Source organism: Cynara cardunculus (genome assembly GCF_001531365.2).
Source record: "Cynara cardunculus var. scolymus isolate 2C chromosome LG 10, CcrdV1, whole genome shotgun sequence".
Lineage (NCBI taxonomy): Eukaryota > Viridiplantae > Streptophyta > Magnoliopsida > Asterales > Asteraceae > Cynara > Cynara cardunculus.
In genome coordinates, this window is record NC_037537.1 from 17,222,745 (window position 1) to 17,240,801 (window position 18,057).

Consider the following 18,057-nt stretch of genomic DNA (forward strand, 5'->3'; position numbering starts at 1 on the left):
TTGTTTCATTCAGCACTTAACCATTCTGATCCTCTTAGCCATTCTAACCTCTTAACTATTCTGAACTAAATCATTCAGCAACTGCCAAACAGCCCCTTAGTCTCTTTAAAGAGATTCATATCTTTAAGGAATTGAATAAAAAAATCAGCGAACAAACCTTCATCACCGGAGGGGAAAAACGAAGAACAAAATCGAATTACCAGAGAATTAAATCTGAACAAGAAACCAGAAATGGGTGAAGAAGGCAATCCAACGTCATCACTCCCTGATACTCCCTTCTTTGGCCTCCTCTCTAATCTCTTGCAACAGGTACAAACATTTCAAACTCATATACCAATCTTCTTTCCTTTCTATAACAAATTCTCAAATTTCCTTTTTTTTTTGTAGATTAAAATTAACGATTTTCTTTAATAATTTAATGGGATGATGATGAATTTAGTGATCTGTGTATTTATGTGGATATAAATTTTGGGTTTGTTTCAGCTTTTAGTTTATATCTATCTACTCGAATTTGACCAATTTATTGCATTTTGATGAATTCTATGATCTGGGTATGTCACGTCGCATTGATATTTTGAAGGGATTTTGATCCTATGGGTGGATTTGATCTATTATGATTGTTGTCAATTAGGTAATTTATGGAATCATGGAATTAGAGGCCTGGAATTGGATTAGGTGCTTCATTTGCTTTCAAATTTGGAATAGGAGTTCCAAAACATGTGATCATTGTATTCTCATCAAGTAACTAATGATTATAGGAAGGTCCCAACTTGAATTAGAATATTCTTTATTATGTAAAAAAAGGTTGGGACCGTAGGAAGGTGAGCAGCATTGGCCATTTTTCTCAATGTTGCAAATGACCAAACAAAGAAATGGAGAATCACAAACTGAATGTACACTTTTTCGTGGTTCACCCATCGGGGGTATGTCAACCAGAAGTGATCAATGAGGCTTTTCACTATATGGAGAATAAAGAACATTAAAACGTAGCCCGATATGCCTAACTCTAAAGCTAATGAAGCGTTTACAGATTCTAATACACGTCTAATCCTACTAGAATTCTAACTCAGCTTAATCTCAATTATGATGGACAAGGAATTTACAAATATTAGACCATCCACACGGGTCTTTCAAGAGCCTTCCAAACCCCCTTTTGAAAGATGTATGGTATTGCATTGGTGTATTATAAATTATATAATAGTTGTTGATGTGGCGTAGGGCCCACTTTTGAAAGATGTATGATATTGCATTGGTGTAGGGGATAATTTCAAAAGTGCTAGTTCAATAAGCCCTAGTCAGAGACTCCCATCTAAGTGCATCCACACCAATGTAATACCAGTCATCTTTCCACTTTTGAAAGATGTATGGTATTGTATTGGTAGAGGATAATTACAAAACATGACATGACACTTTTGAAAGATTACTAATATTACATTGGTGTAGATGCACTTAGATGGGAGTCTCTGACGAGGGCTTATTGAACTGGCACTTTTTGTTTGACTAAGGATTCAAGGGTCTCATTGTAAGCCAGAAGGGGAGAGATCAAGTTGGGAATGTACACAACAATCCCAAGGGATTAAGGTGTCAAAAGGCTAAGATAGGGAAGACCACCTACTCATGTTATGACATTAGGCTATCTTATTGACCATGATGTATTGAGTTGCATACTTGGATGGTTAGATTAACATTCTTGCGTAATTACTTGATGTCAAAATTTCTATGTGCGAATGGAAACTTATTATTGCGGAGTCTATGACATTCTTCAGCTAATACCAACCTGGAGTCCTTGGTAATTATTGCAAAGAATGTAAGTGTTTTAGAATATGTGAGTATATCATGTCATCTAGGGTAAGTAAATTCTTTTTCTTTTTTGTTCATACGGTGCATAGGTGGGCAGCTACATGTAGCCGTTTGGAATTGCCTATATCAGCACTACGAAGTATATTGAGCCTAGAAAATTCTAAATCTATTGTTTACCCTTTTAACACATCCACTATTAACTCCTACAATCTTTCCAACACAAACCGTACCAACACTCCCCCTCAAGTTGGTGCATATAACTGTAAACCAAACCAAATAAACCTAGTATATCCCACCCGAAGGTAGGTGGGATAGAATGTACACAGACATTACATTTGTTTCAAGAGACAGAGTTGGTGCATATAATTGTCTAAGTGTCTAATGCGCAACTTGTCAAGTGATTTGCTTAAGTTCTTGCTACACACAACTTTGGTAAGAATATATGTCATCAAATCTTCATATTTGACAAATGAGAATTGGTTAAACTTGGCTTCAAGATTCTCTTTAATAAAATGTCGGTCTACCTTCACATGTTCGTTATTGGTCTCTTTAATAAGATTCTTCTTCAAGTATTTCAGGATTTGGTCTACCTTCACATGTGCATATGATCTTCACTTAACTTCTGATAACAAGTCCAGGATATACTTTCAGTCAATAATGCTTCTAATGATACTTCATGTGTTAAAAACGAGTATATTGGCTTAATTTTAGTGTCAAGTATACCTGTTTGTGATGGTGAGTTGAAAGAGTTATTGGCTTAATGTAATGGCAACTCCATTGTCTATATTCATCTGATTTTTTTAACAGATGAAGTATTATTAGAAGCATTATCGAATGAAATATTATTTTTTGCAATTATAAGATTCAATAACAATTTTAAGCAATTTAAATAATTTGTTATTCACCAAAAACTTCAAACCCAAGTGTCCATTTTATCATCGCCCATATCTATGAATTAATCCATAGACATGACGCAAATATATGAATCGGGCAAACCATATGGAGAACTTCAACGTCGCATGTTAAAGGACAACATATTATTGTAATATTATCTTAAAATTTGCAATAATTTGAGGGCAATTTTGAGATTTGAGTGTTTTTTAGATTTTGTAAGAACAATATTACAAACACCCACCTATCCATACCATCTAGAGAGGTAAAATAGCAAAAAAATAAATGGAAATATGACCGTTTGGGATGCAAAAGGAAAAAATGACCCTTGAGGGGCATCTGGTAAATATAGCAAGCTTATTAAAAAGCCGGTCCTTTGACCGGGCCTTAACTGGTTCCAGTTTCTAGCCTTAACTGGTCCTTTACTGGAATGGTTCTAACCCAAAACCCTTATCTGAATGCCTGACCATTGGACCCTAACCAGGCCTTCTGGTCCCGGGCTTTTCTTAACCAATCTCAGGCTGCGGGAAATAGTAGCAAAAGAATGTTAGACATAGAAAGTGTATTTGAGTGTTAAGAGATCCAAAACGTGTGTCCCATGTGCCTTTTACTTGTCACACCATACCAAGACAATTCTGTTACGATCCCTCTGGTGGCCAAAGAAATTCAGTTTGTACATTGAGTCGGGTCTGAACTACTACTCGATGTAGCTTGCCAAGTCTCAGGTTGGGTCCCTAATACTGTCAACAATGTAGTTAACCTTACCATGTTTCTGATTGTTCGGACTTTTTGAGCAAACTTTCTGCTTCACACACTTTTTGACAGAAACATCCACTCTACTCTTTGGGGTATAGGCTAGGTCTACATACATCCCTCCCTATTTTGACCCGTATACTGAGCTCGTTTTGTTTTGTTAAATGTAGTTATCTTTATGTTTTTTAGACTTGTTTGTCCAATGACACTAATGCCACCCTGGTGATGTCGATAGCTTGAGCCTTACGATCAAACCCGTGCAGGTTGAATCGTTGACTAATCAAGAAGAAGTTGAACTGCGTGCTAAAATCAAAGCTCTCGGGTTAGAAGTTACCAAAATTCCTTCAAAATCTACACCGATTCTTGACGAGGTAGTTTCAGATTTCAACTCATTTCTTGCTAATCTCTTTGAGTAAATTGAAACGGTGGTTTTGTTGAATGGTCAGCTAGAACTAGCTTCGGAGTTGGATAAATTATCTGCAAAGCTAGACGATGTGGATGAGATGATATCGTCAGCCATAGCCGCTGATCCACAAGTGAAATCGCTGTTGAGTAGTACTGCCGATGTATGGATGCCAGTTATCACTGCAACTTCCGATGAACGACAGAATTTTGTAGCATCGGCCGTTCACAACGATCAAGTGGAAGAAAAGTCTTCCAATTAGCCATAATAGTTTGTTTCTGGATATAAATATATCGTATCTATTCAATTGAACCATTCAAAAATAAGTCCCTCGATGTCATCGTTGTGACCCGGATCTGGTTTCGTGTGTCGGATTACATTTAACGATCAATATCCATGTTGGTGTTGCAATGATTGTAAGATGTCCATAAGAATTTATAAAAGCATAATTTATACGTTGAGAAACCTGTGTTTTTTTATTCTTTTTACTGAACTTGTTTGGCAAGCTCACAGTATCTTCAAAAAGCAACATTTTTGTCTCTTGAAACAGGATTTATCTTTATACTGCCTTTGTTTGGTTTGGTTTAATACTTAGAAACCTATGCCATGGTATCCAATTTTGTTGGGTATTAATTGAAAGCACAAAAAGAACTCCGAGCTAAAGGGTTGTTTGTTTACCTCTTTAATAGTTTCATTAAGAGACATCATTTAAATCATTAAAAGGTGAATCTTGTTTGGGTCTCCCTTAACCATTCAACATCCTAATTTCATCGTAAACAATTACCAAACAATTATATTTCATTTTACACTATATCATGAGAGCCTCTTAGTCATTCTGACCACTTAATCATTCTGTACTAAACCATTCAGCAACTGTCAAATAGCCCTTAAATCAAATCATGACCATACTAAATTTTGATTCTGTTAAAGGTGCGTTAGGCATTCAGGAATACATTGGATAGGACAGGCCAGGGGAGAGTGAAGTACGCAAATGAAAAAATTATGTAACCCCTCACTTTGGTAAAAGTTTTATGTATATCTTATCATTTTCAAAACCTAATTTACCTGGATCAATTTGGTTTGGTTATGCATAAGATGAAAACATAAAATAAAATAGATTTTTTTTTCCAGATTTACTATTTACTTTTTCAATTATAACCTTTTTTGCTTTTTATTTGAACCTTCCTTTAGATCTTATATTAAAACCATTGTTCTTCGTTTAAAATAACAAACATCTAGTAATACATTTTTCAATTAGGCATCGGGTGGCTTCGAGTTGGGCACCCCTGACGGTGTATAAATAGAACAAAACCAAGAGTTTACTCGGTTTTTAAAGAAAGAATTCTGCAAAAAGATGGAAATAGAACAACAATGTGTCCATACTTGTGGAAAACCAGCATAGTTGGAACTCAAGAACACCAGAATCCGGCCTCACCAAAACGGTACATTTCAAAGTACAATGGATCATCTACTCCTATTGCACAGTCCATAAAAAAGGAAGCCGGTCACAAAACCACAATATCACTCAAATACATGAACCCTCCGCCTGCTTTCCGTACAACTAATGTGTATCTACAAGCAATTATTATTATCATTATTTGGATGAGGAAAAATGTAATTTAAACCTTTTGGTAAATGAAGTTAGGCTGACTTCTTGCAGTGGTTTTCAAGCCATTCCATTGTCACGCTTTTCGGCCTCTCCAATGGCAACCCGAGAGCTCGATCCCATATGAGCTAAAAGAAAAGGAATACGGTAAGACAAAGACATGCCCAGAATAGATAAACAATAAAAGCATTAGAGAATGAACTCCAATTGAAAGTACTGAAATTAGAGGGGTCACCTGAGAACAGATCCCAATTGCCCTCGACACACCAAAGAGAACCGTGTAATATCTGACAGTGTTTAACAACAAAAGATTGTAAGCATTAGATTATGCTTCTATGGAAACCATCAATTAAAAATACTACAAGTTGCATACCTTGCTTCAGTTAAACCGTAGTAGTTGAGCAACACACCGCTATGGGCATCAACGTTCGGCCAAGGGTTTTTCACCTACAAGCATAATTCCATATCAAATTTGATGAAACGACCGTCTTCATAATAATTATACTTCTATCTAGTTCTTTTGCAAGATTAGGTATATAATACATGATAGATATGATAATATATTTAAAAATAATTAATAAGATGCAGATTGTAGACATCTATTTACATGTTCATTAGTGTGCTCCTAAGTTGCTTGTATACCCTCGGGCTCTAGATTCATGGTTTTCCTCAAGAGAGAACCAAAGAAGTAGCAACCTAAAGATGTTCGTAAGATAGAAGCACTAAAAAACAGCTTACCTTGCCAAGTTCCGTTAGTATTGGTGGCACCACATCATAAAGTTTTGAAACCTACAGAAATTTAACAGAAAGAAAAAGAGAAGAGTGAGATAGATCGAGATCCAGTCAAAGAGAGGTGAAATAAACTGATTGCATAGCAGGTAGGTGCTAACCAGCTGGAATAAAGGATCATTAGGCAAGTGTTTCAATGCAAATTCTCGTTGGCACATATATCTAGGATCTGTTTTTCGAAGAACACCATGGCCAAATCCAGGCACAACCTGTATTTCAGAATGAGAGGTGAGAAATAAAATGGATATACTGACATACCACTAAGAACCGATTTGGGATCAATTAAAAAAGGGCTACTAGTAAGTAACTTGAAACAATCAAAGGCATTAGTAGCAAAGTTGCTTTCTATTGTGAAAAAACACAAAAATGGTATTAGCTATCCAATAGATACAATGTATTACTGAATGTTTGTTATTCTAAGCAAGTTTTTAACAGGCCACGAAGAAAAAGGTTTATGTTCACGAATAATAAATTATGGGAAAGTAGATGCATATATATATATATCTGAAAGCATAAACCAAAAACAATACACATTTTATCCAGTCAAAACATCAGAGGGAATATAAAACAAAATACATTACAGGGAACATGATTAGCATTTCATTTAATGTAGAATGATATATTGCCAGCAGGAACCGATTTAAATTTCAATTTAAGAATGTAGACACAGACAACTCTGTGTAGCAACTTATAAATTCATTACAAAGAAATGAAGAGTAAAAACAGAAGCATAGGCTGCAACTGAAATAGCTAGTTAAGAGAGGTTTGGATACAAGCTCGAAAAGTATTCCATATAGCCAATTCAAGTATGGCATCGGTAGAAAAAAAATAAACTAGTCTGCACGGAACTAGACAACTAGAGCTCACTTGTAATGACAGCCATGTACCATGCATGATTACTTTGCTTTTTCCCGGTAAGGGCTGCCTTTACCGAATAAACCTAAGGGTTTATTCTATGGCAGACGACAAACTCGGAATGACATTTAGGGCTAGGGGTTACATAAAAAAGAATTATGGATGCCCATTATAAGGAAGACAAAATTGTTGCATATCCAAAAAAAACCAAACTTTATCATGTTACCTTGCCACTGTTCAAGGTTTTCCAAACGTAGTCCGTCAGTTGGTCCTTGCTGATGTTCTCCCCACATTCATTTACCACGGATTTTATCCATAACAGAACTTCCTGCACCAAAAACATTCACATATGAGCAAGTGAAGCAGAAACATATCTTCCACTCACATATGCAACAATTGCTTGATAAGCAAGATACAAGACCATATATAATGGGTTGTTACAATTGTCAACTTCACAAAAATGCATATGAACACCAAAAGGCCTTTGGCCTAGCGGTATGTGAGTCCTTGGCCTTCTAGGAGGTCAAGGGTTCAAACCTCACCAAAGGTGAGGAGGGTGTGTGAGTTTATTTGTTCTATTTGCCGTATATAAATATTATATACTTCAAAAAAAAGCATATGAACACTAAACCATGTGGGACATAATTATACAGCCAAGCCAGCAGATGAGAACTTCTCATTTAACGGCAGTATATGGAAACTGTGATTTCTGCGATGTATTAGTTTTAGCATTTCATAAACTTAAATGCTGTGTGCTTCTGCTTTTTTTGTCAGATAAACAAATATAGATAGAAAAAAGTAAGTCCTTGCTCAGATCACACAATCTACACAGAAAAATTTCTGATGAGAGCAACAAAATTCTTTTTCATGATAGGAGGAGAACTGCAAGTAATTCTACTTCCAAATTTTCTGATCATAATGAAAGAAACATGGTGGAATTTGTGTTTGTGTAGAAGTCGGAGGAGGGATATTAACAAAAACAAGTAAACACCACCGGCAAAAAGCTACCTGATTAGCCAAACCATGGAGGGGTCCAGCTAGACCATTCAATGCTGCGGCAAATGAAAGATACGGATCCGAGAGGGCACTAGCAACCTAAATAAGCATCAAAACTAGTTAGACAAGGAACATGCATAGTGACTAATTCATTAAGAGCTAAAATGACAGAAAGAGAACCATTTGGGAGGACTTGTATTAAAAATTGTCATAAGTTAGACACATGGTCGGTGATAGGATCTATAATCATACTTGTTTTAACCCATATAAACAGTGTAACTCTAGAAACCTACAAAAGGTAGCTGCATGAGGAATGGGTTAAATGCTTACAAGATGACCGGTATGAGCACTGACGTTTCCACCTTCATGGTCACTGCAACAATTCATATGCCGATTAGAAACAGATTTACTTTAGGTGTAGGCTCAAACATCACAAGTGCATAAATATAAACCAACCCCACCTATGAATGGTGACATAGAGCCTCATAAGCTCTTGCATTTCGGGACTATCAAATCCAAGCATGTGTGCAAAATTTGCACCATAATCTAGTGAGTCATCCTTGGGTATGCTTTCTCCGTTTTTGTACATCCTTCAAAAAAGGCGAGTCAATTCAAACTTAGTACCGAGAGAAGAAAATTTCAATACTTGTTTAAATAAAAAAGAAGATATATATAGATACTTGTATGCTGCCATAGCATGGAAGACAAAACCATAAACCTTCCAATTAGGCACTCAAACTAACTAGGTTTTACAAGATAAGTATGCAACTCTTATCACTCCAGGAAGCTACAGAAGAGGCGACAGTGAATTCACGAGCACTACTACAAAAACCTTTATATACCTGCGGTAGACATATGCAGCTACAGCTGGTACTTGGGCAATCAATGAAAGAGAGTCCTCATATGTTGGCTCCCAGTATCTACAAGCAAGATAAATTTTACATATTTAATTCTGCATGAGCAAGAAAAATTATTTCAACAGATAAATACTCTAAAGAAACTCACTTGGACTTATGGATCCCCTTCTCATATGCTTTTGAAAATTCACTTTGTACCTGAGACGGAATGAGTAGTTGAATTTTAAGATATAACAGAAATAACATAACAATAGCACCGTTAATGCCTCAATGTAGCTTGCCCCCCTCATTATCTAACTTCATTGAATCTAGAAAAGAGTATTTGAAGTCACCACTGCAGGATATTGAGGCTACAGAATGACTTGCATAGTAAAGCAAACATATTAGGGTTCAAATTTGGGTTCCATAGGAGAAGCATATTTTTGTATATTAGAATCATAGCTCTCCTTATATCTATGTTATTTTAATTGATTCAATCATAATTCTCCAAACTACATGCAATGCAACAGGTACAGTTTCATACAGACCTGAAGAGCCATAACACCAGTTGTAAATTGTGTCATTGGATGAGCTGTTACAGGTAGGGCATCGATTGCTTTATACACATAATCTGCAACAACAAATGGAGTTTAGCAAAAGCAAAACACTTTTGGCATAGCTAACAGAAAAGTCAAATTAAGAAACAGCCAATTTGAGATAATGGAAAATTCATTGATTAGCTTAGAGTACACAGGTTTTGCTAAGTTTAAACTGGTAGGGGGAGATTTGGAGTATTATACCAGTGCAACTAAAACTCATTGGATTTTTTAATGTAGATGATTTCCTTCGGTTATACGTAAGGAAAAATCCGATCATGATATGGATGCGGAGATTGGCAATGATTCAACCACTCATAAGACTAAATACAATAATTGAGCATCTGAACATGATGAGATCAAGTTATGGCAAACTAAAAGAAAGTGAAAAGCCAAGTACCTGGGATAGTGGCACGACTGCGCAGCTCCTTGGATAAAGCATCCACTTGTTCTTTAGTTGGTACCTTTTTTAGGAAAACAACGAAAAACAAATTGAATGGTCAATATAATATATATATATATATATGTGTGTGTGTGTGTGTACCAGACTAACCCTATCTACCTTCTGTGGTGATAAATGTGTTATACAAACAATTAATGCATTCCATGCAAGAGTTATTCATAGCCACCATTCTTTTCTTTAAATTAAGAACGAGCATACACAACATTAAATGCAGATACTGGATCACCATGTAACAATCACTGAATCGTTGTCTACCTTTCCGGTCAAAAGAAGCCAGAGAAGACCTTCAGGCAATGGCTCTCCACCAGGCTTTGCTGCTGGCAGTAGCTTCTGACATTCTGGTATAGAGTGACCCCGGAAGCGAATTCCCTATGAGAAAAGAAGCCCATTTCAATACAGAATAACCCGAGTGTACAGAACAGAGAAAATGTTCTCTCCATTGGCAACCAGAGTGTATACCTCATCTGGGTCAAGTAAGGAAGTTTCCCACAGTAGACCTGTCATTCCTCTCATCCCACCAAGTACCTTTAGATTTGTAACACAAGAGAAAGTAGCTATTAACTAAAATGTTGTATGAAAAACAGGAAGTATAACAATAATTTCTCAAAACAAAAATGAAATATTAACTTAGATCCAAACAGATTTCCTTTCAACTTCAGAGTTGATATGAGCTTATTTAATTAATGGCATATAATTGATAACTATTTTAAGCTTATAAAAAGCATAAAAGGTAGAGGGAAATAGTCGTACTAATGAAATCAATTAATATTATTTCTTGGAAGTACTTAGTTTAACTTTTGAGGTTTAGTGTGAGAAAGAATACAAATTACAACACCCAATTTACCCTAGTAACAAAACAGCAACTGAAAAAAACAGATAACGAAACTAGAGAGCGGAAAAAACATAAAAAATGACAAACAAGACAAAAAAAATTAAAACAGAAACGAACGAGAAATGTTTTTACCATATCGACAGTAATGTTACCCAATTGAACTTTTCCATATTCTGACTTGATCTTTTTTAGGCGCTCCTGCACAAGATATAAACAGTTAATGACAAAGTTGTGAACTTGTGAGTATCATGTTATATATCAGCTTCAACACGTATATGATCATGAAGAGAGATCTGAAGTTTGTGGTATTAGAGACAACATTAAATAGGAAGTCTCAATGAGTGCATAATAGTGCGAGACCTTTGAGCTCAGACCCACTAGTTAAGCAACTCAACACAAAACCATTATGCCAGTTGCAAATGAAAGATAAATTAACAACCCATTACTTAAGGAGTTATAACTGCCTCACAAAGACATGATAGAAGATCCAACCTTAACCGCTCCCTGCATGCTACCACCTCCCTCGGGATCGTATAAGGTCAACCAATATGAGGTAATTTATGATGACAAGCAAAAAGAATTCTACATGCATACTTCGACATTTAGATACTAAAAAAGTGCATGATAAAGAAAGTTAAGATGACAAAAATCAAAAAGAATATGACATGGTAGAATGACAAATACAAGTAAAAGAGACATGAAAGGGAAAGAAACTGTAGAAAGAACATGACATCGTAACCATAAATGTAGAACATGTACCTGCTGTTCTGGAATCAATTCCTTAAGCTGAGAATGAAGATCCTACATAGAATTAAAATAACTATATTAAGGCTTCCAATCCTTATTCTCAATTGAGAATTAAGCAAACAGGTTAATGCATACATGTATATATTTCCAATGGGCTTGATATATTTCTATTGAACAATCTGGAGTATATAATAACAGTGCCGTGAAAACACCAAACCCAACTGAATAAAGAAAATGAAAACCAAAACGTATTAAAATCTTGCACTACGACTATAAGGAAATAGTATTTTGCCCATAAGTTTATCCTTTGGCCATCTTTGTTACCAGATGCTTGCATTCTACTTTTAAGCACAGCCGTTTTATTTTTTCTTTCCTTCCTAAATTTTGCAAGTACTCGGTATTCTAGTCATATTATAGATTATAAAAAACAACTGTTTTCAAGAAACACTAACTTACATAATTTTAATATCATCCCTTCTAAAACAATGACTTGTTTAGAAATCATATTGCAATGTTCTTGTCTATGTCCCATGATTTCTTTATAAACCACATAAAGAAGTGAAAAGAACTTGAAAATGTATTATATGCTCTACATGCTACTGCCTGTGACAAAGCTCATTAGCACATGTCAGAATGTTTTGGAATTTTTAATAAATTAAACAAGTATTGCTCTTCACCAAACCTTTAAGTTACAAGAAAGGTACACTTTGAAGTATACTACAAAATTAGCATTTTATAAGCTATCTAGAAAGCAGAAGCAGAAGCAGAAGGGAATCACCAAAGCACTGATATATACCATGATTACCGTCTAACGGTCTAACCTACTCATCAAATGGGTCCCAGAACATGAGAAGCATACGAGTGTTTTATGGATTTGTTTTCAGTTAAACTGAAAAAGGGTTTTTAAACTGACAGATACAAGACTATATGTGCTACAGTTTTGAACTTCTATCTAAATGTCGTATTATGTCATGTTACATGTCACATAACAGCTAACCTAGATACGGAAAAAAAGGTTTTTGTAACAAGCTGGTGACAGCATAAAAGAAACAAGCATGCAAAGGAAAAAATAGAGATAACAGAGACATTTATACTGGTTTTTAGACCATACAGACGTAGTAATGTCGTTAATGACGCTTGATCCCTTATCACATATTCACATCCAGGTATCCAACATCTATAGTGCATAAAGTTCCTTCCATTTGCTCGACTTAGCAGAAAGTACATAAAACAAAGGAAAATATCTTCTATCATGTTTCCCTCATCACATCCAATATGGAGAATAGGTGATTATATCTTTCCAGTCATCAATTGACCCATGTACTAACATATTTTGCTATTTGTAAACGTGCTCTTATTGTTCTTTTTTTTTTCTTTTTTTTTTTTTTTGAAATATATAAATACTTATATACAACAAATGAACTTAGGCACCCTCCTCATCTTTGGTGAGATTTAAACCCCTGACCTTCCACGAGGCTAGGCTCTACCGGCAAGCCAGATACCGCTAGGCCAAAGACCCTTTGGTCTATATTGCTTAATTAAAGGCAGACTTGGGAACATAAGGATCTATTGACATAAGAAGATACACTACATATAATTCCAACTTGACAGGACACAAAATTATATTCCGAAAAAGAAAACTAATATGATCTATTTACAAAAGACATCTTATAGAAAAGTCTTTCTGACATCATTAACCCTCTTAAAGTTGCATACTTCAACTATTCAAAAAGCGTGCTCTCTTTGTTCATAAGCAAATAAACTTGTGCTAAAAAATCCATCATTATACCAATAACAAACTTTCACATTTTTGATGTATACATAAGTTCATAGTAGTTTATACCGTCAAGAATCACATGATTACGAGAACTTACAAGGTCAGAGGAGGTCTGGATTTGCAGCCACCTTACTGAATTGGTCAGACTAGGCTGTTTAACCTGTTAAACAAACACAATCAGCTTGTTCATAAGATGAATTTTGACCATAAAGTGATGACCAATAAAGTGCATAGGGGCAATGATTCACTACATAATCTGTTTTTGGAAGTATATAATATTTATATACAGCAAATTTAACTTACACCTCTCACCTCCGGTGAGACTTGAACCCCTGACCTCTAGAAAGGTGGGGTTACCGGGTAACACGGTTGCCAAATTTAACTCACAAACACTTCTCACCTTTTGGTGAGACTACATAACCTGTTACCGCTCTCTATATGACAAACATATAGTATATCCAACAAATAATCAATTCCAGTTTCATTTTTTTACATAAAACTGATTATATAGTTGGTATGTTTTTAAGTTTTAGTTTCTAGAAACTAAAGAATATTATACAACCTCTTTCAAGAAAGAGCTCTATTTTGACTTTTGAAATATCAGAAACGTCAATCCTTAATTAGAATTGTGATGGATCCCAAATTGTTTGAATATTAACTACATTAATCATCATAAAAGGTACTGTATTACCAATCAAAATATCGACCATAAATTAGTAACGACCCTATATCCATTTCGTGATCGGTAAGCACTTGCTTTTGACATCAAAATGTAGCTTATTCATTAGAAAATGTGGGGTTAACATAATTGGCAAGCATAGGCATCCATAGACTTATAAAAAAGATTATTAACAAAGAACACCGACATAAAAAAAAATTAGAAAACAACTTACAACACGATTTCTGAGCTTGGAAAGAAGCGAAACACTCCTGTAGAACACCATCGTTGAGGAACAAACTCCACTGCGGAATCAGCAAAAACAATGGTTATATATGAACAAAAAACACAGATCTGACAACTCTAAAATCATACAAAATCAATCGGTTTTCATTCATGCCTTATCGTCGGAATTATAATTAGAAAAATGGATTTGAAGTTGTGAGATGATGATTGATTGAAATCGTAAGGGAGAAGAGTTGAGCGTAGTACCTTTAGATTCGAAAAGGAAGTGATAAAGGAATGGTGACGATGAGACGCGAATCCTGGAAAGAGTTTTGGGAGGAATGGATCGGTGGTGCGTTGTTGAACGAGTAAACAAACCAAAACGAAACACAGGTGTAAAATGAGAAACATAAGCCGTCAGGGTAGACTTGTCAATTTAGTGATGCTACCCATCTTTTTGGAACATATTTTTCAAAAGGGAAATTAGCAATTTTTAAATGTTGGTGTTTAGGATTGTTTATAAAAACAACTTGTTAATTATGGTATAGTATTGATAATAAGTATTTTTAAGTGTTTGAATAAATAATTTATACCGGTAATAAATAATTTTAAAAAAAATTAAATTATTCTAACTTATAATAAGTTAATAAGCATTTTTATAAAAAAAACATAAGTTGACTCAAATAACTAATCCCAACATCCCTTTAATAATGTGTTATTTTGTTTTGATAAAGTTTTAATAATGTATTGTAGCTTTTGGCATAACGAAGAGTTTTTTGAATTGCAATTTTGGGATGACCTTTTGGAAGCTACATATATAACCCTTTCCTTTTGCAACTACTTCAATTTTTTGATCTATTTAATGTAGTTAAACAAGTTTTAAATGTAAATAATATATATATATATATATATATATATATATATATATATATATATATAGAGGGTTGGGTTCACATGAGACCAAATGTTTTTCGTGAGACCTGTCAGATCAATTTATGTTCATTGATCAACTTTATAAACTAATAATCTAATGATCTAAAATTGGCAATTTTGTAATTATTGAGAAGTTTCGTGACAATTTTGTGATTATGAATGTTGAGATTGTAGATCTAATCCAAGGATTGAGAATTGGTCTTACGGGTCTCACGAAAAAATCTTGGTCTCATATGATCCCAAGTCTATATATATATATATAGAGAGAGAGAGAGAGAGAGAGGAGCGTTCAAACAAAAACCATCCAATTTGTACAAACAGTGAAAACCACATTCAACCAATCAAAAAATTTCATTTTGTTCATATTTTATAATTATGAGAGGTTGATTAACCATTTTTATTGTGGAGGGTGTTAATCATGGATATTATCATCTTCATTATTTTAATTTTAAAGAAATACATGAAACAGTTTCATTAAAATTTCATTAAATATTATATGAAACAATTTCATAACCATATATGAAACAATTTCATAACCATATATGAAACAAATTCATAAAAAAAAGTATTATATGAAACAATTTCACAAGATTAAACAATTTCATGAAAAAATTTCATATGATTAAACAATTTCATGAAAAAATTTCATAAGATTAAACAATAAAATCGACGTATGAGGGTKGTTTGTACGGTTTGTACAAATGAGGGTGATTTTCATTTGATCGCTCATCTATATATATATATATATACTCGATTATATAAAAAGAGTTATAGCTATCTTGTATTTTTAAGAGGTACAACTAATTAAGCATATGTAAACTCTTAAAATTACATAACCTCTTACGATTTTCCATATATTGAAGATCAAATTACTTTTAATTTCTAAGTTACATTTTATACATTTATAATTAGTTATTTAATTCATTTTATAGAGGATATAAAATGAAAACCAGTTTAACCATGGGGGTGATTATTTCACAAGACACCTGATTACAAGTTGTTACGCTCTGCCATCCATTCCAAGTTTAGGAACCTAGGTAATAGTATCCCGATGCGAGCAGCTCGAAGGAACTTGCTCGCACAGAGGTAAACTAGAGAGACCCTCCTTTGATCATGCTTATCTCCTTCCTGCTTTAGTTTCACTCTTATCGCGGTTGCTAACTGGTATAATAACTTTCACTTGCTTCCTCTCACAGTCCATCATTCTAGTGTCTACTATAAAGAAGTAGTAGTCTTAATCGGTTGACTAGAAGCCTCGTTAGTTCAAACCGTGAAAACGTTATTCAACCAATCATAGTTTTTTTTCTCACCTAAATTTTTATGTCCAATTAATTTGTTTTATTTTACTAGCAATCTGTCTTTCTGAAATATTCTCGTACTCAATATTTTTTATTACAACATATATAGTTTTTTTTAGTATTCTTACCATATTCTTCTTCAAACACGAATTTTGCATTTTATTTTTCAATTACAGGTTCCAAAATTAACATTGAAAGGGACGGAGAATAAAAGAAAGCTTGAAATAAGATCGTCGTTTCGAGTTCTTGACTTCATGACCAAAATGATTTATAAGGTACCACACACGGGTACGTTACTAGTATATAACAGAAGATTACAATAATGTTTAGGAGCACAAATTGTTCATGAGTGACAATTGTCTCAAATACTCGTTTAACCATTCAAAATCATCAAATGCTTTTTGTGACAAGTTGTCTATGTTAGCATTTTGGAAACAGAATATCAATATACTTGGATAATTCAAGGATTATGTATTGAACACTTTCCAAAATCTGTAATTTCGACCATATAGACTGGGGTACCATGAAATCATATTTGGGATAATCTAAGAACAATGATTTGGATTTCAGACAAAATCCAAGATCAAACACATAATTTCCTTGCTTGTTTTATGTACCTTAAGAGACATAATTTTAGTAGAGTAATAGTATGCAAAAGATCCTCACCCTGCAACGAAATCGTATATATAGTCACCGGCGGTTAAGTCGGTTTTTTTGGCAGGAGTCATGTATGTTCCCAATAGACGCGACTATTCAAGAGATGGGATCCATTTCTTACATACAGATGAATTTTTAGGTCAGGGCTCTGCCCTTTGGACCCTTCCAAGGGAGCTGCCCTCGGACTCCTACGTACCTCAGATCAACTTAACTTATTCGAACGTGCACTCCGCACCTCCGTCTAGGTCTTGAAACATATTAACTTTGAATTTATATATTCATCTAATTCTTAATTTCGACTTGTCTCACATTAATCCCGATCATACTAAATGGCTTGATGACATTAAAATCACCAATAGTCTAGGTCTTCAAAATCTTATCTATAAGAACTTCTTTTCAAAACTTTTCTCAAGGTGGAGACTCACGAAAACAACACATATATCCATTGAGATAGAGATATGGTCTATGTACATGCTACTTCTTAGACCCTACTTTCAAGTAGGAAATATCAGGTACATTATGTTTGGTTTTGGTTAGGAGTGAAAGAATTCACGACTCCAACCAAGCCTTAAACATGAGCATGAAACTGATCGGCCAAAGAGCCTTGGAGGGATTTTGGTGTTCACGAAATCCGAATACAATGGTTAATTATGTTGACGAAATTTTATGACGGAAGTCGATTTTGATGAATCTAGTCAAATTTCATGGATAAAGGAACTGATCATAATATGATACCCGATCGGTTTCGTCGGTTTATGGTCCAATCCGACCCGTGCTCTCCACTAAATGTAACCCTATTACTACTCATGTTATCATTATTTATCTATCGCCCCTACCATACCATCACCACCGTCATTATCACCACTGCATCCGTCACCATCGGCAATTAATATTATTATCAAGAATTTTTTGGTCATTTATCATTTTTTTATTAAGATTTCG

General features: G+C 34.6%; 2 protein-coding genes across 2 annotated transcripts; one reads left to right on the top strand and one right to left on the bottom strand.

Moving 5' to 3' along the window:
• The first annotated feature begins 117 nt into the window (after window positions 1-117).
• LOC112520471 lies at window positions 118-4,310 on the top strand. Its single transcript, XM_025128891.1, has 3 exons — window positions 118-309; window positions 3,708-3,815; window positions 3,891-4,310. The coding sequence occupies exons 1-3, from the start codon at window positions 232-234 to the stop codon at window positions 4,107-4,109; spliced, it is 405 nt and encodes a 134-aa protein (XP_024984659.1). The 5' UTR covers window positions 118-231; the 3' UTR covers window positions 4,110-4,310.
• An 879-nt stretch (window positions 4,311-5,189) lies between these two features.
• Window positions 5,190-14,593, bottom strand: LOC112518954 (citrate synthase, mitochondrial). The gene is made up of 20 exons (XM_025126772.1): window positions 14,495-14,593; window positions 14,238-14,307; window positions 13,442-13,504; window positions 11,580-11,621; window positions 10,953-11,018; window positions 10,448-10,513; window positions 10,244-10,357; window positions 9,926-9,989; window positions 9,478-9,560; window positions 9,099-9,148; window positions 8,936-9,013; window positions 8,555-8,683; window positions 8,424-8,466; window positions 8,106-8,192; window positions 7,324-7,425; window positions 6,344-6,451; window positions 6,192-6,242; window positions 5,827-5,900; window positions 5,689-5,740; window positions 5,190-5,581 (listed from the first exon to the last, which is right to left on the bottom strand). The coding sequence occupies exons 2-20, from the start codon at window positions 14,286-14,288 to the stop codon at window positions 5,489-5,491; spliced, it is 1,416 nt and encodes a 471-aa protein (XP_024982540.1). The 5' UTR covers window positions 14,289-14,307; window positions 14,495-14,593; the 3' UTR covers window positions 5,190-5,488.
• Between the last annotated feature and the right edge of the window lie 3,464 nt (window positions 14,594-18,057).

Excerpts from the sequence above, each read along its gene's own strand:
- LOC112518954 (XM_025126772.1), bottom strand. The coding sequence starts at position 14,288 with ATGGTGTTCTACAGGAGTGTTTCGCTTCTTTCCAAGCTCAGAAATCGT. Across the intron at positions 13,505-14,237 it reads CCAAGCTCAGAAATCGTGTT|GTTAAACAGCCTAGTCTGAC; the intron begins GTAAGTTGTTTT and ends TTTGTTTAACAG. Across the intron at positions 9,990-10,243 it reads GGCTTCTTTTGACCGGAAAG|GTACCAACTAAAGAACAAGT; the intron begins GTAGACAACGAT and ends TTCCTAAAAAAG.
- LOC112520471 (XM_025128891.1), top strand. The coding sequence starts at position 232 with ATGGGTGAAGAAGGCAATCCAACGTCATCACTCCCTGATACTCCCTTC. Across the intron at positions 310-3,707 it reads TCTCTAATCTCTTGCAACAG|GTTGAATCGTTGACTAATCA; the intron begins GTACAAACATTT and ends AAACCCGTGCAG. Across the intron at positions 3,816-3,890 it reads CTACACCGATTCTTGACGAG|CTAGAACTAGCTTCGGAGTT; the intron begins GTAGTTTCAGAT and ends TTGAATGGTCAG.